The sequence below is a fragment of the Haliotis rubra genome, unplaced genomic scaffold (genome assembly GCF_003918875.1).
Source record: "Haliotis rubra isolate DU_JTF1 unplaced genomic scaffold, ASM391887v1 Scf209, whole genome shotgun sequence".
In the NCBI taxonomy this organism is placed as follows: Eukaryota; Metazoa; Mollusca; class Gastropoda; order Lepetellida; family Haliotidae; genus Haliotis; species Haliotis rubra.
Window position 1 is genome coordinate 666,924 of NW_025766103.1, and position 26,981 is coordinate 693,904.

The 26,981-nt window shown below is 41.1% G+C and overlaps 1 protein-coding gene across 4 annotated transcripts; it reads right to left on the reverse strand.

The window, feature by feature from the left end:
- Nucleotides 1–388: 388 nt before the first annotated feature.
- LOC124276420 lies at nt 389–26,673 on the reverse strand. 4 transcript variants are annotated; one of them, XM_046712063.1, is made up of 3 exons: nt 26,358–26,673; nt 2,670–2,808; nt 389–2,004 (listed from the first exon to the last, which is right to left on the reverse strand). In XM_046712063.1, the coding sequence occupies exons 1-3, from the start codon at nt 26,616–26,618 to the stop codon at nt 1,433–1,435; spliced, it is 972 nt and encodes a 323-aa protein (XP_046568019.1). In that variant the 5' UTR covers nt 26,619–26,673; the 3' UTR covers nt 389–1,432. The 4 variants fall into 4 exon arrangements, with proteins under 4 accessions (XP_046568019.1, XP_046568018.1, XP_046568017.1 ...); XM_046712062.1 differs by lacking the exons at nt 389–2,004; nt 2,670–2,808 and adding exons at nt 7,013–8,565; nt 15,778–15,916 and having other exon boundaries at nt 26,358–26,672; XM_046712061.1 differs by lacking the exons at nt 389–2,004; nt 2,670–2,808 and adding exons at nt 7,013–8,565; nt 25,550–25,688 and having other exon boundaries at nt 26,358–26,672.
- Between the last annotated feature and the right edge of the window lie 308 nt (nt 26,674–26,981).

Sequence of the window (26,981 nt, forward strand, 5' to 3'; positions counted from 1 at the left end):
TCGGCTCGGAGTCATTATAATGTGTCTAGTGGGGTAATCATACTTCACTGCGGCATGGTATCTCCGTCAGCTAGCACTATAAAACCAGCTTCAGTCTGGGCTAGTACAAGCAGCCGCACATACAAATACACACGAATGCACGTCGTCATATGAGCGAAATATTCTCAAGCACGACGTTAAACCCAATTTCACCTCACCTCACCTCTGAAGGAAACACAACTGTCCACTATTCAGATCCAGTTCTAACCACAAGAGGTAGGTTTCAACACAGAATATTTAGTAGTCGTCGTCAAGCAAGAGGTTATATGTTTAGATACAGTTTTCCAGCTTCTGCATACAATGTACCTGCCACTATGTATATGCACTTTAGCAACACAACAAAAATACGAAACCGTTCATCATGTTTAATAATGTTTCAGCCAAATAATTAGTCAGTATGTACTCGTGAATGTTGGAAGGGACAAACTTGGCTGTGTCAAGGTCGCCGCCAAATTATTGGTCAGAATGTTATCACAGAATGTCAGAAGGGACAAGCTTGCCTGTGACAAGGGTGGCCGAAGTTACACGACCTTTCGACTCCTTGTTAGAGAAGTTAACCCGGACCACGTTAGAAGTGGATTTCAACAAGGTTGACGGAACATCAAACTCCCAAACATCCATGTAGTTGAAGATTTTACTGCTAGTTTTGTCGGAGTCAAACAGCTTGTAAAAGACATCAAGATGTTGGTTGTTGAACGTAACAGATGCCAGACTGTTTGTTTCATTCATGGGAAGACTGACTGAAACTCGTAATCTCGCGCTGTCGAATTCATCATTAGGGATGGGTATGGTTGTCTCAGCGGTGCCGTCCTTAAGGGGTATAATGATATCACTCCCGTAGTACGTAGTTTCATTGAGTGTGACTTTAGGAAACTGGTCCGCTGGGGTCTTGAATGTATAGCGACAGGTTGCTTCAGGCGGTAAGACAATAACTCCACCACTTTTACCGATGTCTATGGGTTCGTTGAAGTTCATGACTGGATTCCAGTTGTCCTTGATGGTGATGCAAGTCGCTTCTCCCATAGTCGGTTTGATCCATTTGTTTTGGAAAACTAACCTGATGGTCTGAGGCTGCTGAGAATAGCTGAGTAAGAGAATAACGGTTTCATTACGCGAGGAACTTGACATTACCAATGGTGACACAGTTCGTTCCTGAACGTCTACTTGGCTGGTGGTTCTGATGAAGGAATACTCTGATGTGAAATTGTACCATAATTTGAAGACATCGGCAATAGGCGTTGCGTTTCCTTGGAGGGTGAATAGAGACCAGTTGAGACTATCATGTCCTGGATATTTTTCATTGGATAACAAAAATACCACCGTCCTATCAATGTATTCTCTGAGACCTAGTTGGGTGAATCTGTGGGCATTAGACTGGTATATTGTTGCAAACTCAACTATCCCAGAGGGAGCGGTCGAACTGATTCCCATCACTCCCCCGCGACCATATTCGCTGATAACAAAGGGGCATAATCCTTCCCGTCTTTTGATGGATATAGTTTTCAATGAGGTCAACAAATGCTACCAGACGTGCTTCATTTATCCCATTAAATTGGTGGGATCTTCCCGTTACATTTAGTGTGTTGTACGAATGAAAGGAAAACACGTCTAAATGGTCTAAAGTGATGTCCAAGAAGTCCACCAGTTTTGTCCAGAAAGAAAAGTCATTCCTGTCCACCACTGTGTTATAGCCTGTAATTGTTGGACCAGCCACTTTAATGTTAAACCTGGCATGGAGTTTCTCAGCAACGGCTTTGTGGAAGAAGGCGACAGTCGTGCTGAAATCAAATATCTGCTCTTTAACATCCGGTTCATTGACGACCTCGAAATATGGCGGGATGTGACCTTGTGCGTAGTCATACACTCCTTGCACCATCAATGATATAAACTCAGCAGCTGCGTCGATGTTGTTCGGGAACTGACCCTCATGCTCAGACTGATTTATCCAATTTGGCCAGTTGTGAGCTAAAATGTAAAATGCAACGACAATGAAACTAGTGAAACACACCTATGGTTGTTCTACAATCAAGACCTCAAGCTGAGTATCTTATTTTGGCATTATGTGACTGCTTTTAATCACAGACGCAGTAGCTCCTCAAGTCACCAATCTGCACCATGTCGTTTGGTTTATTATCTACTACCGGTTGCCAAAAGAGGGAGCTGCAAATTTAACGTCGTCAGCTGACTCGTCTCACCTTATCAAAATTAATGGCATAAGCTTGTGCCTGTGACAAGGTGTGGTGATGACGTAGCCTTGATTACGTCACTATATAGCCTGTTGGCTCGTCAAACTAAACGATCGGGGCCGATACACCCCCTTAAGTCTGTATGTCCCCCGCCTCATGAAACAGTGTAAACAGTGTTTGTACCTTTTAGGACATGCTGTATCTGGTTGTGGTTGTAAACTGGTTCTGTTTCCACAGTATTTCGGCTATACCAAGGCGTATAAGGCTGATGTGTGATTATCGCTGCTTCTTTGCAGTATATCGGATTTTCGACTTTGTTGCTAACATTACTTTTGGCCTTTGCTGCTGTTATTATTGTGGTAGAAACATAAAGAAGTACGAATGTTTTGATTTTGAAAGCTATACATTGACAGATTTTGTTTCTAAATATTCATAATTTCTGACCTCTCGCCATCATGATCATTTCGTTCTTGTAACCACTGTCGATGTTAGCAAGGTAGGTGGAGAACAGTTCCTGTTGCTTGGTAACGTTCTTCAGGTAGTTGGGGTCTGGGTAGCCGCTACGGTTTGGGTCCTCTGGCCACTACAATCAATATGTTTGATTGACTATAACATTGCTATTTTACATGGTCTGTTTCGAGAACATTAGCACATATTAGTACACACATTCACTGTACGTCTTAATATAATTAACTTAGCCGAGGCGTTTTGTGCAAAATTACGAAAAGAAAATTAATGTTTTGTAATGTTTATGATGAAACCGTTTGGAAATAGATCTCAGTATGATAAAAAAGGTTAGCTGAATATTTTGGGGATCATTTTGTAGTCAAGATTGAACAAAAAAATGTCCCCAAAGTATGCATGATCACCAACGGTTTTTGTACTGTGATCACGTTATATAAGAAATGAAAAGGTTAATTCAGTAATTATGCAGTCAATAGTGTTTCCTAGTCACCTAGTCACGGACAAGTATACTTGTAGGCTTCACCATTTCAGCCTCCGGTCTCAAAATTCAGTTTCATCACCTCCATGCATCAGTGCAATATCACTACCACAATGATGTTTATCAATGCCTGTTTCCAATATGTATGACATTACGTCAAAACGGACTTAAAATGAACAACACAGTTGTTGTTCTTTTGATATGTGATATGGTTGGTTGGTGTTTAACGCCGGTCTCAGCAATATTCCAGCTATATGGCGGCGGTCTGTAAATAATCGAGTCTGGACCAGACAATCCAGTGATCAACAGCATGAGCATATAGATACGATGCCATGTGTCAACGAAGTCAGCGAAACTGACCACCCGATCCCGTTAGTGGCCTCTTACAACGAGCATGGTTGCTAAAGACGAATTTTAACCTGTATCTTCTTTGGTATTTAATACGTAAAGTATACTCTCCCAAAAAAGAAACGCATATAAGAATTTCAACTGTATTTTTATGTTTATTTTGAAACATCTTGTAGGCTTTATGAGTCAATGAAATGTAGCGAAATTGCACACTGGAAATGCAGATTTATCCGTCTTTGGCACCAACTCGAGGAAAGTCAGTTTGAGTGTCACATGGAGACGTGTGGTGGCGCTGAATTCAATACCTCGTGTGACCACCGCGTGCATCCAGAACTGCACGGCATCGCCTCGGCATCGAACAAATAAGTCTCAGAATCTCGTGTTGCCCAATCGCAGCCCACTCTGCCTGCAGTGCCTGTGCGAGTTGCTGAAGTGTCTGGGGCTTAGGGTTACGGCGTCGCACCCGTCTGTCCAGGGCATCCCACGGATGTTCGATCGGGTTTAAGTCCGGTGATCTTGAGGGCCAGGGGAGCACATTGATGTTGTGGTTCTGGAGGAAGTCTCTAGTGTGACGTGCTGTGTGGGGCCTAGCATTGTCCTGTTGAAACAACTCCCTCTGGCGATCAATGATTGGAAGAAGGTGTGGGCGTAGGATTTCGTCTCAGTACCGTTGAGCTGTCAGGATGCCCTGGATCATCACGAAATCACTTCTCCTACGGCAGGTGATCGCTCCCCACATCATAACACTGACCCGGCCGAATCTGTCCACCTGGGGAACGCAGGCGTCGGCGAAACGTTCACGTCGACGTCTGTACACCCGCATTCTTCCGGCGCGTCGTTCCAATAGAAATCGTGATTCATCACTGAACCAGATCCTACGCCAATTCGGTAGGTTCCAGGCCTGAACGTTGGTGCACAATTGAACTCGATGTCGACGATGTTGTTGTCGAAGCACAGGGCCAAAATAAGGTCTTCTGGCACGTAAACCAGCCTCTCTCAACCTGTTCCTGACGGTCTGTGCAGAAAGCCTCCTCAATCCGGGTATTTGTCGAGCGGTACTGGTCACCGTAGCTGTTCGATGACGCAGATGATGTACCCAGATGTAGCGATCCTGACCCGCAGTGGTCGCTCGAGGTCGCCCACTACGAGGGGCATGTGCTACCGCATTCTTCCGGCGATATCTCTCCCAGAGCCGTGAGATGGTGCTTTGGGGAACATTGATGGGTCGGGCAACTGCACGTTGAGACTGGCCAGCTTCAAGCAAACCAATGGCGATATGACGGTTGGCTTCACTTAGACGTGGCATTTTGCGTTTGTCAACAATATTCCAAATACAGTGAATAATCGACAGACAGCGATCAACCTTTTATACCCATCATTGAGACTATCTGATCCCCAACTTTCACATGCATTGCATGTGAATTGTGTATTCTGTGACACTACACGCCGAAATTGAAAATCATGCTGTTAAATACGGGTATTTTACGGATGGTGCGTTTTGTTGTCATACTTCAAAACATAAACACCATAGGACTCATAAACAGAGCAAAACCTTTTGTAAACTGAATCACGTTTTAATTCATTGCTACATGAAATTGCTATTTTCATGATGCGTTTCTTTTTTGGGAGAGTATACTTGGAGAACATATTTAAGAATCGAATTAGAAATATTTATAAATCTTACACCCTGGAAGAGCTGATAATCTTCGTGAATCCAGCGCCCGCTGTCAGTCCCAATGCTCCGACAGTTTGGTATCAAGAATTCCTGTTCTAGACCATTGTGTTTGTTCCACCTGTCACTTTCATAGCGGACACTACCTCCCTGTGCCAACCACTGAGGGTAGATCGTCACAGTTGTGTCAGTGTTTACACACGTTGTCAGACACACTGTGAGAAAGACCTGTGTCCATTTCATCGTGAAGGGAATGTGATAAGTCATCACAAGCACACAGGTTTTAGGTCAGAATTCATGGGAATTATCCATAACGTTCCATACGTGTTAATACATGATAAGACCATTCGCTGGAATGTAGGTGTGGAGATAATGTAGCCTTGAAATAAGTGCATGTCACCCTGCCACTCAGATGTTATGAGTGAGTGAGTGAGTGAGTGAGTGAGTGAGTGAGTGAGTGAGTGAGTGAGTGAGTGAGTGAGTGAGTGAGTGAGTGAGTGAGTGAGTGAGTGAGTGAGTGAGTTAGTGAGTGAGTGTGTGACTGAGATGAGCTTTACGCCGCACTCAGCAATAGTCCAGCTATATGGCGGCGGTCTGCAAATAGTCGAGTCTGAACCAGACAATCTAGTGATCAACAGCATGAGCATCGATCTCTGCGATTGAGACACGATGACTCGTGTCAATCAAGTGAGCGAGCCTGACAACCCAATCCCGTTAGTCGCCCCTTACGACAAGCATAGGTTACGGAAGATCAATTCTAACTCGGATCTTCACGGGTTCAGCTGTTACGAGGAAAGACGTAATTTAAAGGCTCTTGATATACACTTGTCAAGTGGAACACTAAACTGATAATTGTAAAATATCTATGTAATATCTAGGGATATTTTCCTATGGGATAACCATGGCTGTACAGCACAAGAGTCGTGACCCTTATATACCAACATGACAGAGCACCACATGACGACCGTGTCTTATAAAAGGGATCTATTTTACAATAAGTTTAAAAATAATTTAGTGATGACGTAGTATTGTTTCACTGCTTGAAGCTATAAAACATCCCCGTGCCTGAAAACCAAACTGATAAATAGTACCAAACTCATGTTAATTTGATCAATGTTTCTACTTGCATTGCAAAGGTGTGCGTTGTTGTTTGGGACATCTAGATTTTATTACCAACCTTACATTTACGCATCTTACTTGTGTACACCGAGTTAAATTGAATCAAATTTATGGGATCTGGGAATAAAGAAAGGACCGCTTGTACTTTTTCCGGATAGTCTATTATATCGTTTTTTGTTTGTTTTATTCCATTGGTTGTCAAACTTGATTTTAGAATGTTAAATTTGCAGTGTTCAAATGGAATACGACGACGACGCCTTGGACGATGTTCAGTTTGTGAAACTATGTCCTCAATGTTGTCCCTAATATGCGATAGCTCCAAATAACTTTAGACAAATAAAACATAGACAAAAAACAAAACAAACGAAAGCTTAAAGAAAACATTGAAATCCAAAACAACACACACAAAAAGGAAAACAGAAAAAAAACAACTCCAACCACCACTAAATGTACATGAGTTACTTCGTCCGATACACCCCCCTTGAGTCTGTATGTCCCCCGCCTAATGGAACAGTGTAAACAGTGTTTGTTCCTTTTAGGACATGCTGTATCTGGTTGTGGTTGTAAACTGGTTCTGTGAATATTTAGTAGTCGTGAATATTTAGTAGTCGTCGTCAAGCAAGAGGTTATAATATATCTTTACACAGTTTTCCAGCTTGTGCATACCTGCCACTATGTACTATAGTAACACAACAAAAATATACGAAACCGTTCATCATATTTAATAATGTTTCAGCCAAATAATTAGTCAGTATGTACTCGTTATCACATAATGTCAGAAGGGACAAGCTTGCCTGTGACAAGGATGGCCGAAGTTACACGACCTTTCGACTCCTTGTTAGAGAAGTTAACCCGGACCACGTTAGAAGTGGATTTCAACAAGGTTGACGGAACATCAAACTCCCAAACATCCATGTAGTTGAAGATTTTACTGCTAGTTTTGTCGGAGTCAAACAGCTTGTAAAAGACATCAAGATGTTGGTTGTTGAACGTAACAGATGCCAGACTGTTTGTTTCATTCATGGGAAGACTCACTGATACTCGTAATCTCGCGCTGTCGAATTTATCATTAGGGATGGGTATGGTTGTCTGAGCGGTGCCGTCCTTAAGGGGTATAATGACATCACTCCCGTAGTACGTAGTTTCATTGAGTGTGACTTTAGGTAATTGGTCCGCTGGGGTCTTAAATGTATAGCGACAGGTTGCTTCAGGCGGTAAGACAATAACTCCACCACTTTTACCGATGTCTATGGGTTCGTTGAAGTTCATGACTGGATTCCAGTTGTCCTTGATGGTGATGCAAGTCGCTTCTCCCATAGTCGGTTTGATCCATTTGTTTTGGAAAACTAACCTGATGGTCTGAGGCTGCTGAGAATAGCTGAGTAAGAGAATAACGGTTTCATTACGCGAGGAACTTGACATTACCAATGGTGACACAGTTCGTTCCTGAACGTCTACCTGGCTGGTGGTTCTGATGAAGGAATACTCTGATGTGAAATTGTACCAAAATTTGAGGACATCAGTAATAGGTGTTGCGTTTCCTTTGAGGGTGAAAAAAGACCAGTTGAGGCTTTCATGTCCTGGATATTGTCCATTGGCTGCCAACCACACCACCGTCCTATCAATGTATTCTCTGAGACCTAGTTGGGTGAATCTGTGGGCATTAGACTGGTATATTGTTGCAAACTCAACTATCCCAGAGGGAGCGGTCGAACTGATTCCAATCACTCCCCCGCGACCATATTCGCTGATAACAAGGGGCATAATCCTTCCTGTCTTTCCATGAATATAGTTTTCAATGAGGTCAACAAAAGCTACCAGACGTGCTTCATTTATTCCAATAAATTGGTGGGATCTTCCCGAGACATTTAGTCTGTTGTATGAATGAAAGGAAAACACGTCTAAATGGTCTAAAGTGATTTCCAAGAAGTCCACCAGTTTTGTCCAGAAAGAAAAGTCATTCCTGTCCACCACTGTGTTATAGCCTGTAATTGTTGGACCAGCCACTTTAATGTTAAACGTGGCATGGAGTTTCTCAGCAACGGCTTTGTGGAAGAAGGCGACAGTCGTGCTGAAGTCAAAGATCTGCTCTTTACCATCCGGTTCATTGACGACCTCGAAATATGACGGGATGTGACCTTGTGCGTAGTCATACACTCCTTGCACCATCAATAATATAAACTCCGCAGCTGCGTCGATGTTGTTCGGGAACTGACCATCGTGCTCAGACTGATTTATCCAATTTGGCCAGTTGTGAGCTAAAATGTAAACGACACCGAAACTATTGAAACACATCTATGCTTGCTCTACAAAGGGAACAACGAGGAGAGTTCTATGGATAATATACAACTTCTTTAATATTAACGGGGCGGTGGGGTAGCCTAGTGGTTAAAGCGTTGGCTCGTCATGCCGAAGACCCGGGTTCGAATCCCCACATGGGTACAATGTGTGAAGCCCATTTCTGGTGTCCCCAGCCGTGATGTTGCTGGAATATTGCTAAAACCGGCGTAAAGCCAAACTCAGTCAGTCAGTCTTTTATATTAACATGAGCGACGTTTCGGTGTAGCCTTTATCAAGCAAGTATTTATATTAAACAAGTTGTATATCCATAGAACTCTCCTCGTTGGTCATCACACCAACTTCTAAATGCCAACCAAAGAAGTTACAAAAAGAACACACAAACTTAATTTTTTAGAGAAGAAACAAGACGTCGAGCTCAGTATCTTAGTTTGGCATTATGGAACTGCTTAATCACCGGTCAATACGGCTGGACTTTTGGTTCATATCTTCTACCGATTGCCAAGCAAAAGAGCTGCGAAAGACGTCATCAGCCGACTCGTCTCACCTTATCAAAGTTAATTGCATAAGGAGGTAGAAAATGTGACAGATAATGCATAGCATGTTGGCTCATCAAACTGAAGGATCGGGTCCGATACACCCCTGGATTCAATGAGTGATGCCCATGTATTCATGTCCCCGCCTAATGAAACAATGTAAACCAATGTTGTTAATTTTTGGACATGCTGTATCAGGTTGTGGTTCTGTTTCAACAGTATTTCGGTATTATCAAGGCATGTAAGGCTGGCGTGTGAGAAAAGCCCAAGGTGATGATCTTTTGGCTATTTCCTACTATGTATTGTCGAAAGAAACAACCTCATCTTTGCTCATTTCATCTGCACGTCTTCTCTTCCCTTCTTTTATAACATGTTACAGCGTAAGAATGTCAACTAAGATGTAGAACAATGAGTGGGTGAGTGAGTGAGTTAATATTTAATGTCACATCGGCAATACTTCAGCCATATCGTGACGAAAACAATGTATACAATATAAAAATGAAAAAATTGTGAAGAGTTAAACCTGTCGACGATGGACAGTAAAAATCCTACAGTATCACAGATATGAATATAAAACTAGAATGTAAATCTAAAACATTTTAATTGAAGAAGACATTACAATATAAAACACGGGCTATAGATCGCCAACAACTGAAGGTAGATCACCATACTAGGGTCCATGGGGACTTACAGTACCTTTGCTACCTGCATGGACCTTAGTTGGATTTACACCATCCCTTCAGCCCCTGGTGATTGCAGGAAGATTTAGCCGAAATTTAAATAACAAACATACTACGATTAAAAAGTATGGTTGATCAAAATTGACTTTGAAAGTTTTTGGGACTTACGTACCCTCTCAGGAGGACAATAATTTTACGCTACTTCAACCCCTTTTGAAGATACAGCCACAAACAATCTAAGTTGATAATCTGAACTACCAATTATAAAAATTTCTCTATTTACAAAACATATATCAAAATTCATTTAACAAATCTATCTCTTCAAAAAAAATCAATGATTAAATGATAATTGACTTTATTAAAAAGGTCCTTTACTGTTTTGATATTGAAATATTTATGATGGGACATGCTTGACCGTGGTTCTCTCATCATAAGGGATACAAAACGGAGGATCCTCACCTTTGAATAGGTATGCATGAGTATATCTGGTGTGGCCAATACGACATCGTCGTATAATGACCTCTTCAAATCTGGACTGACAACCCAAATAAGTGTAACCGATATAGGGTTTTATTTCATGTAATTTGTTAATACCTACTTGGGTGTTCCACTTCTCTTGCATCAGATCACAGATGTAGGTTCTAATGCTAGCTTTGTAATCAGAGTATGGAATAAGAAGTGGTGTCACAGATTTATTGAGTGCTGCCTTGGCAGCAAGATCAGCCATTGTATTCCCAGAAATGCCAACGTGGCTGGGTAACCAACAAAAGACGATGTCGCATTGGCCAGTAGCAAGCTCATTATACAATTCAATAATTTCTAATAAAAGTGGATGTTTACCAGAAATATTTTTAATAGCCTGAAGACACGAAAGAGAAAGAGAAAGATTATTTATTGTTTATATTTACGATGTTTATTAATATATTTAAGAGCTGTTAATATTGCGTTAGCTTCTGCTGTGAAAATAGAGCTGTTATTTGGTAGTCTAGAAGATATTGTTCGGGATCCAATGACAGTGGCACATGCGACCGTGCCACCATCCTTGGACCCATCTGTAAATAAGGATTTGTATGTATTATATTTATGTTTTAATTGATTATATTCTTGTTTATATTGTAATTCATTAGTTTCAGATTTCTTAAACTTTGTCAGAGTTAGGTCAACTTCAGGCCTCAATAGTTGCCAAGGAGGAGAAGAAAGAAAACGGGAAGGAGATATATTTCCAGCTCAATGCCGGCAGCAGAAATGAATGGTTTTATTCTTAGCCCAAGAGGCGGAACAAGAGAAGGCTTTTTGATGTATAAATCCTCATAAAGAGGATTGAAAACACAGTTAAATGCAGGGTTAGACTCGTTAGAATAGAGTTTTGTTATATACTGTAAAGATAATTTGATACGACGTTGGTTAAGGGATGGCTCATCTGCTTCGACATAGAGACTATCGATAGGAGAGGTTCTAAAAGACCCAAGACAAAGTCTTAGGGCTTGGTGTGGGACAGAATCAAGTAGTTTTTTGGGTCGAAAATTAGACCCAAGAACTTGGCCTCCTTGACAACTTTGATTGGAGTGCCATTTAAAGATAGTTCCGGGTCTTTATGCGGCTTTATATTTTCTACAAAAGTGTAGACAATTAGTTTCAGACTTAGAAAATTTAAAGCCGTTTTCAAGACACCATCTATTTATTTTATTTAAACACAACTGCAATTGCCGTTCAATATTATGCATATTTTTACCACGACAAGAAATATTAAAATCATCCACAAAAATTGATCCAACGATTGAATCGTTTAAAACCTTGGATAAACTGTTGATCTTGATGCTAAATAAAGTGACCGACAAAATACTGCCTTGAGGGACACCCTGATCCTCATTATAATGATCAGACAGGGTTGAACCCACTCGAACTTGAAATTGCCTGTCTTTAAAAAACTGTGATATAAAAAGAGGCAAACGGCCTCTCAAACCAAAATCATGTAAATCCTTCAAAATGCCATGCTTCCAGGTCGTATCATAAGCTTTCTCAAGATCAAAGAAAATTGATACTGCATGTTGTTTATTTACTATAGCATTCTTAACAACGGATTCTAAACGTACCAAATGATCAATGGTACTATGATTTTTCCTGAAACCACATTGAATATTTGTTATAAGGTTATTGGTTCAAGATACCAAGTTAATCTATTATTCACCATACGTTCCATGGTTTTACAGACACAGCTAGTTAGATATATCGGTCTGTAATTCGACGAATCTGTATGATCCCGGCCAGGTTTTGGTATTGGGACTACAATGGCATTACGCCACGAAGGAGGAAATTCTCCAGACGTCCATAATTGGTCAAATATATCTAAAAGTGTCATCAGACATGGTTCAGTAACTGATAATGTATATTATCATCACCCGCTGCAATGCCATGAGTTTGCTCAAGAGGAGTATGTAGCTCATGTAATGCAAATACTTCGTTATAATTTTCACCGTTATTTGATTCGAAATTAACTTTTGTCTTTTCCAGTTATTTCTGATATCTCTGAAACTCAGGGACATAATTTGGCCATGATGAAGTTTTGTCAAGAGTTTCGCCAATTTTATTTGCAATTTTAGATTTGTCAGTAATTAAATTATCACCATCTTTAAGATGGTGAACAGCAGATTTTGAACCTTTGCCTTTAATTCTTTGAACCATGTTCCATACCTTGGACATTGGCGTGCGTGAATTAATTTTGGAGACATATTTTCTCCAAGATTGCCGTTTGTTTTGTTTAAAGGTAAGACGCGACTTTGCATTGAGTATTTTAAGTTATGGACAGTTGGGTGATGGCGGAAATAATTTTCTGCCTTTTTCCTCGCTTTTTCTTGGCTTGCCTACAATCTGTATTAACCACGGTTTCCGTACATGTGGAGTCGTAGAGGACTTTGGTATACACTCATCAGCTATTTCATTCTAAACGTCAGAAAAGGTCTGAATGGGATCAGTTATATCGCTGAAACATTCAGGTCGTAGTTTCGATTTACACATAGTTTGAAATAAGGACCAGTTAGCCTTCTAAAAATTCCATCTTGTATACGATGTAGTATCAGATGGAGTTATTTCTGAAAGAACAGTTTGGAAGTGGTCTCCTCCACAAAGGTCATTGTGAACTTCCCATTCAAATTTATTGAATAGATTAGAATGTCTGAATAGACATATCTAATGAAGAGTATGTGCCGCTTGCTGGATGCAGATAAGTGCTTGAGTTGTCATTAAATATACACAGGTCATTATTAGAGATAAAATCTTCAAGTATTTTACCTTTGACGTTAGTGTGTGAACCTCCCGAGAGTGGGTTGTGGCCATTGAGGTCACCCATGATAACACAGGGCTTGGGTAGTTGATCATAGAGAGACTGAAGATCAGCCTGCTGAAGTGCTGACGAAGGCGGAAAAGCAACACCCAGAGTAAGCCGTATTGCTACAGCTTGAAGATTAGTTTTGAGTGTAACAGGGCTGTGAATAATATCCTGTCACACAAGGATAGAAGATCCTCCAGTGGCTCGATCACCCAGAGGAGAAAAACAACTGACGTAAGCTAAAATTGTCTGTCCGTTTCAAGTATGTTTCCTGCAGACAAAATACTGATGGTGTTATATCCTGGGCTAATAGCTGTATTTCATGGAAATTAGTCCTTAGTCCTCTACAGTTGCACTGCACGATGTTTTTAGAAAAAACTATCTTTTCGGTGGGTTAATAGGGGATCTACCCCTCACCTTTTTCGAGGGCGACAAGCTATGTGCCCTGGGATGGAAGTTTTCTGACACTTCCATGTCCTCAAGCGATCCATATTTATTGTACAATTGACTGGATTATCTGAACCCTTCGGGGGTCTGCCACTATTTTTTGAAGATTCTGTTCTTGAGTCGGTTTTACTTTGAACATTATTCTTCGAGCTTGTTTTTGATTGAGAATTTTGAGTTGACTGAGACAAAGATTGTTCTCCGGATACAGATGAAATCTGACTACAGGGCTGTGATGGACCTTTAGTGAGTGAGTGTTGATAGAAGATGTCGAGGTCTGAGTAGACTATTCAGGTGTAACAAACTGAGCATTATTTGTTTAACCCACGTCAAGTCTGTTTGGCAATGTATCGACGAGGTGGTTATTTTGACATGTTTTCAGAATGTGTTCTGATGACGTATGCATATGATTCAGTTGGTGCTGCAGATTCCACAAGTTTTGGGGCATCAGCCAAGCTGATGTTCTGGGTGAATTTGATTTTATTGATTGCCATTTGTTTCTTCCAGATTGGACAGTCTTTGGAGAAAGAAGAATGATTTCCTGAACAATTTGTACACTTTTTAAGGTCACTGGTACAGTCTACTGTGACATGAGTAGTCTCACTACAGTGGGCACATGTTATGGGCTTTGTACAAGTATTAAGTCCATGCCCATATTTTTGACATCTAAAACATCTCAAAGGATTTGGAATGTCAACTGAAATATTGCAGTAATGTGCTTTGACAGACTTCGGAGGATTTGGAGATGAGAATGAGAACAGATAAGTATTTGTTTGGATTGTTTCGTTGTTTCTGCGGGTTGTGAATCTTTTAACATATGTCACTCCCTTATCCTTCATCTCAGAAACAATATCTAGTTCTGACATATCAGCCAACAGTCGATCTCTGTCTCTGATTTTGCCTTTACTAGTGTTCAGAGTTCTGTGGGTAGTGATAGAAACTGGAATTCCAACAAATAATTCTGTTGACATCAGGTTAGTTGCTTGCTGTTTTCTACTGCATTCAACCAGCAGAGAGCCTGAACGCAAGCGTTTAATGTTTTTAACCTCACCTGCAATGCTATGTACACCCTTGGAAATTGCAAAAGGGTTCAGTTTCTGTGGAGCCTTGTCTACAGTCTCGATAACCAGAAATCGTGGCCAATATTCGATTGAGTTGGAAGGACGTTCGTCATCATCATCGTTGTCAAGTTGACGTTTGTTTCGTTCTAGGGGGTTTTGTATTCCATAGTTAGTGTATAAGTTTCATCATCCGTGCTCCGCACCCACCACAGAGTATCACAAGGACAATGCTAAAAGCAAGTGGGTTTCCGACTTGCAGCACCAAGGATACTCGGATGATATACTCCAGCAGAAAACTTAAAAGATTTATTCTTCCACCAGATTGGCCCATGAGCCACGGGCCTTCTGGCATAGGACTCTAGGCAATTTAATAAATCAAGAATTTGTACACAGGAAATCAAAATTACCAATACCCAATAAGAAAATATTTTTTATGCACTGGACATGGCGTGACCAGCCGATTGATAGAACCGGGCCAGTTCTACCACCCGTCTAGGTGAAGTAAGGGGCGAAGTGGTGTGTTGGGCAAAGGAACGCTGTTCCTGGAGCCAGTGCCCTCAACCACCAGACTCCCGTCCTCCACCGACACAGGGGCGCAACCCACGGCAAACGGGTTGGAGACCCAATATACCCCCGGGTCCACAACGGGGGGTTGAAGAGCGCTTAGCGTTACCCAGCACCCACCACGAGGAGGTGGCTCTTCACGGGTGCCTGTAGAAAAATGCATAGTGGAGCAACCATATAGCTTCAATTTGTTGAGCGCAGAATGTAATGGAAGTATTGAATCAGGCTTGCCTGTCTGTTGATTATCACCACTTCTTTGCAGTATATCGGATTTTCGACTCTGTTGCTAACATTTCTTTTGGCCTTTGCTGCCATTGTTATTGTGGTATAAAGATAAAGAAGTACGAATGTTTTGATTATGAAACAGACAGACGGTGTGGTAGCCTAGTACTTAAAGCGCTCGCTCATCACGCCCAAGACCCGGGTTCGATTCCCCACATGGGTATGAAGTGTAAACCCCTTTTCTGGTGTCCCCGCTATGATAATGCTGGAATATTTCTAAAAGCGGAGTATAACTCAACTCACTCACTATAGACTAGCGTTTGTTTCTAAATATTCTCACCTCTCGCATTCATGATCATTTCGTTCTTGTAACCACTGTCGATGTTAGCAACGTACAGGGAGAACAGTTCCTGCTGCTTGGTAACGTTCTTCAGGTGGCTGGGGTCTGGGTAGCCGCTACGGTTTGGGTCCTCTGGCCACTACAATCAATATGCTTGATTGACTAGAAGATTGTTATTATACATGGTCTGTTTCGTGAATATTCATCAGTGCATATCATCACATACATTCACCGTATATATACGTCTAAATGCTGTTAAGTTAGTCGAAGCGTTATGTATAAAAATACAACAAGAAAATTAATATTTTGTAATGTTTATGATGAAACCGTTTGGAAATAGATCTCAGTATGATAAAAAAAGGTTAGCTGAATATTTTGGGGATCATTTTGTAGTGAAGATTGAACACAAAATTTCATAAAAATGTCACCAAAGTATGCATGATCACCAACGAATTTTGTACTGTGATCACGTTATATAAGAAATGACAAGGTTAATTCAGTAATTGTGCAGTCAATAGTATTTCCTAGTCTCCTAGTCACGGACAAGTATACTTGTAGGCTTCACCATTTCAGCCTCAGGTCTCAAAATTCAGTTTCATCGCCTCCATGCATCAGAGCAATATCACTACCACAATGATGTTTATCTATGTCTGTTTCCAATATGTCAAAACGGACTTCAAACGAGCAACAGTTTCTTTTGACATGTGATGTAATGTTCCCAGCTATATGGCGGCGGTCTGTAAATAATCGATTCTGGACCAGACGATCCAGTGATCAACAGCATGAGCATCGATCTACACAATATTGATACGATGCCATGTGTCAACCAAGTCAGCGAACCTGACCACCCGATCCCGTTAGTGGCCTCTTACGACCAGCATTGGTTGCAAAAGACCAATTCTAACCTAATTCTTTGCTATTTAATACGTAAAGTATTTAGAGAACATATTTAAGAATCGAATTAGAAATATTTAAAAATCTTACATCCTGGAAGAGCCGTTCAAAATAATCTTCGTGAATCCAGCGCCCGCTGTCAGTCCGGAAGTTCCGACAGTTTGGTATCAAGGATTCCTGTTCCAGACCATTGTGCTTGTCCCACCTGTCACTTTCATAGCGGACATTACCTCCCTGTGCCAACCACTGAGGGTAGATCGTCACAGTTGTGTCAGTGTTTACACACGTTGTCAGACACACTGTGAGAAAGACCTGTGTCCATTTCATCATGAAGGGAATGTGATGTGCCATCACAAGCACACAGGTTTTAAGTCAGAATTCATGGGAATTATCCATAACGTTCCATACGTGATAAGACATGATAAGACCATTCGCTGGAATGTAGGTGTGGAGATAATGTAGCCTTGAAATAAGTGCATGTCACCCTGTCACTCAGATGTTATGAGTGAGTGTGTGACTGAGATGAGTTTTACGCCGCACTCAGCAATATTCCAACTATATGGCGACGGTCTGCAAATAATCGAGTCTGGACCAGACAATCCAGTGATCAACAGCATGAGCATCGATCTCTGCGATTGGGACACGATGACACGTGTGAACCAAGTCAGCGAGCCTGACAACCCAATGCCGTTAGTCGCCTCTTACGACAAGCATAGGTTACGGAAGATCAATTCTAACTCGGATCTTCACGGGTTCAGCTGTTACGAGGAAAGACGTAATTTAAAGGCTCTTGATATACACTTGTCGCGTGAAAGGCTAAACTGATAATTGTAAAATATCTATGTAATATCTAGGGATATTTTCCCATGGGATAACCATGGCTGTACAGCAGTAGAGTCGTGACCCTTATATACCAACATGACAGAGCACGACATGACGACGGATTTAATAAAAGGGATCTATTTTACAATAAGTTTAAAACATAATTTAGTCATCACGTAGTATTGTTTCACTGCTTGAAGCTATAAAACACCCCTGTGCCCAAAAACCAAACTGGTAAATAGTACCAAACTCATGTTAACTTGATCAATGTTTCTACTTGCATTGCAAAGGTGATCGTTTTTGTTTAGGTCATCTAGATTTTATTACCAACCTTACATTTACTAATCTCATTTGTGTACACCGAGTTAAAATGAATTAAATTTGAAATTGCACAACAGTGTTGATTTTGGGTAAATATATGGGATCTGGGAATAAAGAAAGGACCGCTTGTACTTTCATATCACCCTTCCTCCCCCCACCACCACCCCCACCCCTCTCATCTCATCCAGTCATTTTCATTTTGCCCTAATTCAGCTCCCACAGCCCACTAAAACCTCCACAAAAGTAGTATACACGCACAAATGTAGTCCAGGAATACAAAAAGTAGTCCAACACAAAAGTAGCCACACACACACATATGCCACCGGTGGAAGTGCTCCCCAATTACAGATGTGCAGGTGTATGGATATAGAACAAACCAACACCACAATGCCAGGAACCAAGCTATCGCGAAAAGCCTATTTTCTCTTGTCTATGTCAAGTTTATAATTCCAAATAAATCCAACCAACTTTTTCCGGATAGTCTATTATATCGTTTTTTGTATGATTTATTCCATTGGTTGTCAAACTTGATTTTAGAATGTTAAATTTGCAGTGTTCAGACGATGACGCCTTGGACGATGTTCAGTTTGTGAAACTATGTCCTCAATGTTGTCCCTAATATGCGATAGCTCTAAATAACATTAGACAAATAAAACATAGACAAAAAACAAAACAAACGAAAGCTTAAAGAAAACATTGAAATCCAAAACAACACACACAAAAAGGAAAACAGAAAAAACCCAACTCCAACCACCACCGCCTCTTCTCCCCACCCCACCCCACAATTCAAATCTTTACTAAATGAACATGAGTTACTTCGTCCGAAACACCCCCTTGAGTCTGTATGTCCCCCGCCTAATAGAACAGTGTAAACAGTGTTTGTTCCTTTTAGGACATGCTGTATCTGGTTGTGGTTGTAAATTGGTTCTGTGAATATTTAGTAGTCGTCGTCAAGCAAGAGGTTATAATATATCTTTACACAGTTTTCCAGCTTGTGCATACCTGCCACTATGTACTATAGTAACACAACAAAAATATACGAAACCGTTCATCATGTTTAATAATGTTTCAGCCAAATAATTAGTCAGTATGTACTCGTTATCGGAGAATGTCAGAAGGGACAAGCTTGCCTGTGACAAGGGTGGCCGAAGTTACACGACCTTTCGACTCCTTGTTAGAGAAGTTAACGCGGACCACGTTAGAAGTGGATTTCAACAAGGTTGACGGAACATCAAACTCCCAAACATCCATGTAGTTGAAGATTTTACTGCTAGTTTTGTCAGAGTCAAACAGCTTGTAAAAGACATCAAGATGTTGGTTGTTGAACGTAACAGATGCCAGACTGTTTGTTTCATTCATGGGAAGACTGACTGAAACTCGTAATCTCGCGCTGTCGAATTCATCATTAGGGATGGGTATGGTTGTCTCAGCGGTGCCGTCCTTAAGGGGTATAATGATATCACTCCCGTAGTACGTAGTTTCATTGAGTGTGACTTTAGGTAATTGGTCCGCTGGGGTCTCAAATGTATAGCGACAGGTTGCTTCAGGCGGTAAGACAATAACTCCACCACTTTTACCGATGTCTATGGGTTCGTTGAAGTTCATGACTGGATTCCAGTTGTCCTTGATGGTGATGCAAGTCGCTTCTCCCGTAGTCGGTTTGATCCAGTCGTTTTGGAAAACTAACCTGATGGTCTGAGGCTGCTGAGAATAGCTGAGTAAGAGAATAACGGTTTCATTACGCGAGGAACTTGACATTACCAATGGTGACACAGTTCGTTCCTGAACGTCTACCTGGCTGGTGGTTCTGATGAAGGAATACTCTGATGTGAAATTGTACCAAAATTTGAAGACATCGGCAATAGGTGTTGCGTTTCCTTGGAGGGTGAATAGAGACCAGTTGAGACTATTATGTCCTGGATATTGTCCACTGGATAACAAAAATACCACCGTCCTATCAATGTATTCTCTGAGACCTAGTTGGGTGAATCTGTGGGCATTAGACTGGTATATTGTTGCAAACTCAACTATCCCAGAGGGAGCGGTCGAACTGATTCCCATCACTCCCCCGCGACCATATTCGCTGATAACAAGGGGCATTATCCTTCCTGTCTTTCCATGGATATAGTTTTCAATGAGGTCAACAAAAGCTACCAGACGTGCTTCATTTATCCCATTAAATTGGTGGGATCTTCCCGAGACATTTAGTCTGTTGTATGAATGAAAGGAAAACACGTCTAAATGGTCTAAAGTGATTTCCATGAAGTCCACCAGTTTTGTCCAGAAAGAAAAGTCATTCCTGTCCACCACTGTGTTATAGCCTGTAATTGTTGGACCAGCCACTTTAACGTTAAACCTGGCATGGAGTTTCTCAGCAACGGCTTTGTGGAAGAAGGCGACAGTCGTGCTGAAATCAAATATCTGCTCTTTCACATCCGGTTCATTGACGACCTCGAAATATGGCAGGATATGACCTCGTGCGTAGTCATACACTCCTTGCACCATCAATAATATAAACTCCGCAGCTGCGTCGATGTTGTTCGGGAACTGACCCTCATGCTCAGACTGATTTATCCAATTTGGCTAGTTGTGAGCTAAAATGTAAAATAGAACGACAATGAAACTATTGAAACACACCTATGGTTGTTCTACAAAGAGAACAAACGAGGAGAGTTCTATGGGTAATATGCAACTTCTTTAATATTAACGGGGCGGTGGGGTAGCCTAGTGGTTAAAGCTTTGGCTCGTCACGCCGAAGACCCGGGTTCGAATCCCCACATGGGTACAATGTGTGAAGCCCATTTCTGGTGTCCCCCGCCGTGATGTTGCTGGAATATTGCTAAAAGCGGCGTAAAACAAAACTCAGTCAATCGGTCTTTAATATTAACATGAGCGACGTTTCGGTGTAGCTACTAACACCATTATCAAGCAAGTATTAATATTAAAGAAGCTGTATATCCATAGAACTCTCCTCGTTGGTCATCACACCAACTTCTAAATGCCAACCAAAGAAGTTACAAAAAGAACACACAAACTTAATTTTTTAGAGAAGAAACAAGACGTCGAGCTGAGTACCTTAGTTTGGCATTATGGAACTGCTTAATTACCGGTCAATACGGCTTGACTTTTTGTTCTTATCTTCTACCGATTGCCAAGCGAAAGGGCTGCGAAAGACGTCATCAGCCGACTCGTCTCACCTTATCAAAGTTAATGGCATAAGGAGGCAAAAAATGTGACAGATAATGCATAGCATGTTGGCTCATCAAGGCATGTAAGTCTGGCGTGTGAGAAAAGCCCAAGGTGATGATCTTTTCGCTATTTCCTACTATGTATTGTCGAAAGAAACAACCTCATATTTGATCATTTCATCTGCACGTCTTCTCTCTTTCTTTTATAACATGTCACAGCGTAAGAATGTCAACTAAGATGTAGAACAATGAGTGAGTGAGTGAGTGAGTTAATATTTTACGTCACATCGGCAATACTTCAGCCATATCGTGACGAAAACAATGTATACAATATAAAAATGAAAACATTGTGAAGAGTTAAACCTGTCGACGATGGACAGTAAAAATACTAGAGTATCACAAATATGAATATAAAACTAGAATGTAAATCTAAAACATTTTAATTGAAGAAGACAGTACAATATAAAACACGGGGTAGAGATCGCCAACAACTGAAGGTAGATCACCATACTAGGGTCCATGGGGACTTACAGTACCTTTGCTACCTGCATGGACCTTAGTTGGATTTACACCACCTCTTCAGACCCTGGCGATTGCAGGAAGATTTAGCAGAAATTTAAAATAACAAACATACTACGATTACTACGACAATAATTTTACGCTACTTCAACCCCCTTTATTTTGAGGATACAGCCACAAACAATCTAACTTGATAATCTGAACGACCAATTATAAAACTTTCTCTATTTACAAAACATATATCAAAATTCATTTAACAAATCTATCTCTTTTAAAAAATTATGCTTAAATGATAATTGACTTTATTAAAAAGGTCCTTTACTGTTTTGATATTGAAATATTTATCCCTTATGATGGAACATTCAACACAGTCAAGCAGGACATGCTTGACCGTGGCTCTCTCATCACAAGGGATACAAAACGGAGGATCTCACTTTTCAATAGGTATGCATGAGCATATCTTGTGTGGCCAATACGACATCGTCGTATGATAATCTCTTCAAATCTGGACCCAAATAAGTGTAAGCGATATAGGGTTTTCTTTCATGTAATTTGTTAATACCTACTTGTGTGTCCCACTTCTTTTGCAACAGATCACGGATGTAGGTTCTAATGCTAGCTTTGTAATCAGAGTAAGAAATAAGAAGTGGTGTCACAGATTTGTTGAGTGCTGCCTTAACAGCAAAATCAGCCAGTGTATTCCCAGAAATGCCAACGTGGCTGGGTAACCAACAAAAGAGGATGTCGCATTGGCCAGTAGCAAGCTCATTATACAATTCAATAATTTCTAATAAAAGTGGATGTTTACAAGAAATATTTTTAATTGCCTGAAGACACGAAAGAGAATCGGAAAATATTATGTATTGTTTATATTTAGGGTGTTTATTAATATATTTAAGAGCTGTTAATATGGCGTTAGCTTCTGCTGTGAAAATTGAACTGTCATTGGGTAATCTGGAAGATACTGTTTTGGACCCAATGACAGTGGCACAAGCCACTGCGCCACCATCCTTGGACCCATCTGTAAATAATGATTTATATGTATTATATTTACTTTTAAATTGATTATATTCTTGTTTATATTGTAATTGATTTGTTTCCGATTTTTTAAATGTTGTAAGTGTTAAGTCAACTTCTGGTAGAACTAACTGCCAAGGAGGAGAAGAAAGAAGACGGTTAGGAGCTATATTGTCCAGCTCAATGCCGGCAGCAGCAATAAATGGCTTAATTTTGAGCCCAAGAGGCGGAACAAGAGAAGATTTTTTGTTGTACAAATCCTCATAAAGAGGATTAAAGACACAGCGAAATGCAGGATTAGACTCGTTAGAATCGTTGTATGTGTCTTTTCACCACAGTGAGCACATACAACAGACAATGTGCAAGTATTGACGCCATGACCGAACTTTTGGCATTTAAAACACCTTAGAGGGTTCGGAATGTACGTTTCTACATTGATGTTACAATAACCAGCTTTAAGAGATTTTGGAGCATTTGGTGAAGAAAATGAAAACAAGTAGGTATTGGTTTTTAAAACAGCATCATTTTTCCGGGTTGTGAAACGTTTTACATAGAGTACGCCTTGATCTTTCATCTCAGAGACAAGGTCAAGTTCTGACATATCTGCAAACAATCGGTGTCTGATGATTCCTTTGCTTGTGTTTAAAGTTTTATGAGCTGTGACTGTGGCTGGAACGCCAACAAACGATTCTGTACTCATAAGGTTGGCGTCTTGTTGCCGTTTTCCACACTCAACCAGCAGAGCACCGAAACGTAAACGTTTAATATTTTTAACTTCACCGGCAATGCCTTGAATACCCTTAGATATGGCAAAAGGGTTCAACTTTAATGGTGTCTTGTCAACAGTTTCAATTACAAGGAATCGTGGCCAGTATTCAATAGACGTGGACAGTCGTTGATCATTATCAACTGGATCAGTGTCCAGTGGACGTTTGTTTTTTTTCAAGGGGGTTTCCTAAGCCATGGTTAAGTTTTCAAGGTTCGTCATCCGAACTCCCCACACACCACGGAGTATCACAAGGACAATGCTAAAAACAAGCGGATCTCCGACTTGCAGCACCAAGGATACCCGGATGATATACTCAAGTAGAATAATCAAAAAGTAACTATTCCACCAGATTGAGCCACCGCCTTCTGGGCATAAGACTCTAGGCAAAAACAGTCATGAAATTGTGGATTTGAAATTCAGAGTTCACAAAATTATATACAATTGATCAAAATATCCAAGACCAATTTATAATTTAAATGTGCAAATATATTCGCCATGCACAGGGCTTGGCGTGACCAGCCGATTGATTGAACCGGGCCAGTTCAACCACCCGTCTAGGTGAAGTTAGGGCCGAAGTGGTGTGTTGGGCAAAGGAACACTGTTCCTGGAACCAGTGACCTCAACCACCAGACTACCTTCCTCCACCGACACAGGGGCGCAACCCACGCCAAATATACCCCGGGTCCACAACGGGGGGTCGAAGAGCGCTTAGCGTTACCCAGCACCCAACACGAGGAGGTGGCTCTTCACGGGTGCCCTGCTTTGACAGATTTCGGAGGATTTGGAGATGAGAATGAGAACAGATAAGTATTTGTTTGGATTGTTTCGTTGTTTCTGCGGGTTGTGAATCTTTTAACATATGTCACTCCCTGATCCTTCATCTCAGAAACAATATCTAGTTCTGACATATCAGCCAACAGTCGATCTCTGTCTCTGATTATGCCTTTACTAGTGTTCAGAGTTCTGTGGGCAGTGATAGAAACTGGAATTCCAACAAATAATTCTGTTGACATCAGGTTAGTTGCTTGCTGTTTTCTACTGCATTCAACCAGCAGAGAGCCTGAACGCAATCCTTTAATGTTGTTAACCTCACCTGCAATGCTATTGACACCCTTGGAAATTGCAAAAGGGTTCAGTTTCTGTGGAGCCTTGTCTACAGTCTCGATAAGCAGAAATCGTGGCCAATATTCGATTGAGTTGGAAGGACGTTCGTCATCATCATCGTTGTCAAGATGACGTTTGTTTCGTTTTAGGGGGGTTTTGTATTCCATAGTTAGTGTATAAGTTTCATCAACCGAGCTCCCCACACACCACGGAGTATCACAAGGACAATGCTAAAAGCAAGTGGGTTTCCGACTTGCAGCACCAAGGATACTCGGATGATATACTCCAGCAGAAAACTTAAAAGGTTAATTCTTCCACCAGATTGGCCAATGAGCCACCGCCTTCTGGCATAGGACTCTAGGCAATTTAATAAATTAAGGAATTTGTACACAGGAAATCAAAATTACCGATACCCAATAAGAGAAATGTGCAAAAATATTTTTTATGCACTGGGCATGGCGTGACCAGCCGATTGATAGAACCGGGCCAGTTCTACCACCCGTCTAGGTGAAGTAAGGGGCGAAGTGGCGTGTTGGGCAAAGGAACGCTGTTCCTGGAACCAGTGCCCTCAACCACCAGACTCCCGTCCTCCACCGACACAGGGGCGCAACCCACGGCAAACGGGCTGGGAGACCAAATATACCCCCGGGTCCACAACTGGGGGTTGAAGAGCGCTTAGCGTTACCCAGCACCCACCACGAGGAGGTGGCTGTTCACGGGTGCCTGTAGAACAACGCATAGTGGAGCAACCATATAGCTTCAATATATTGAGTGCAGAATAAAATGGAATTATTGAATCAGGCTTGCCTGTCTGTTGATTATCACCGGTTCTTTGCAGTATATCGGATTTTCGACTTTGTTGCTAACTTTCTTTTGGCCTTTGCTGCCATTATTATTGTGGTATAAAGATAAAGAAGTACGAATGTTTTGATTATGAAACAGACAGAGACGGTGTGGTAGCCTAGTACTTAAAGCATTGGCTGGTCACGCCCAAGACCCGGGTTTGATTCCCCACATGGGTATAAAGTGTAAACCCATTTCTGGTGTCCCAGCTATGATAATGCAGGAATATTACTAAAAGCGGCGTAAAACTCAACTCACCCACTATAGACTAGCGTTTGTTTCTAAATATTCTCACCTCTCGCCATCATGATCATTTCGTTCTTGTAACCACTGTCGATGTTAGCAAGGTAGGTGGAGAATAGTTCCTGTTGCTTGGTAACGTTCTTCAGGTAGTTGGGGTCTGGGTAGCCGCTACGGTGTGCGTCCTCTGGCCACTACAATCAATATGTTTGATTGACTAGAAGATTGTTATTATATTTGGTCTGTTTCGTGAATATTCATCAATGCATATCATCACATACATTCACCGTATACGTCTAAATGCTGTTCAGTTAGTCGAAGCGTTTTGTATAAAATTACAAAAAGAAAATTAATATTTTGCAATGTTTATGATGAAACCGTTTGGAAATAGATCTCAGTATGATTAAAAAAGGTTAGCTGAATATTTTGGGGATCATTTTGTAGTCAAGATTGAACACAAAATTTCATAAAAATGTCACCAAAGTATGCATGATCATCAACGGATTTTGTACTGTGATGACGTTATATAAGAAATGAAAAGGTTAATTCAGTAATTGTGCAGTCAATTGTATTTCCTAGTCTCCTAGTCATGGACAAGTATACTTGTAGGTTTCACCATTTCAGCCCCATTGGCACACACATTCACTGTACGTCTAAATACAGTTACGTTTTGTGCAAAATTACGAAAAGAAAATTAATCTTTTGCAATGTTTGAAAATATATCTCAGTGTGATCAAAAAGGTTAGTTGAATATTTTTGGGATCATTTGTAGTGAAGACTGAACAAAAAAAATGTCCCCAAAGTATGTATGATAACCAACGGGTTTTTCTACTGTGATCACGTTATATAAGCAAAAATCTTACATCCTGGAAGAGCCGTTCAAAATAATCTTCGTGAATCCAGCGCCCACTGTCAGTCCGAAAGCTCCGACAGTTTGGTATCAAGAATTCCTTCTCCAGACCATTGTGCTTGTCCCACCTGTCACTTTCATAGCGGACATTACCTCCCTGTGCCAACCACTGAGGGTAGATCGTCACAGTTGTGTCAGTGTTGACACACGTTGTCAGACACACTGTGAGAAAGACCTGTGTCCATTTCATCGTGAAGGGAATGTGATGTGCCATCACAAGCACACAGGTTTTAGGTCAGAATTCATGGGAATTATCCATAACGTTCCATACGTGTTAATACATGATAAGACCATTCGCTGGAATGTAGGTGTGGAGATAATGTAGCCTTGAAATAAGTGCATGTCACCCTGTCACTCAGATGTTATGAGTGAGTGAGTGAGTGTGTGACTGAGATGAGTTTTACGCCGCACTCAGCAATATTCCAGCTATATGGCGGCGGTCTGCAAATAATCGAGTCTGAACCAGACAATCAAGAGATCAACAGCATGAGCATCGATCTCTGCGATTGGGACACGATGACACGTGTCAACCAAGTGAGCGAGCCTGACAACCCAATGCTGTCGGTCGCCTCTTACG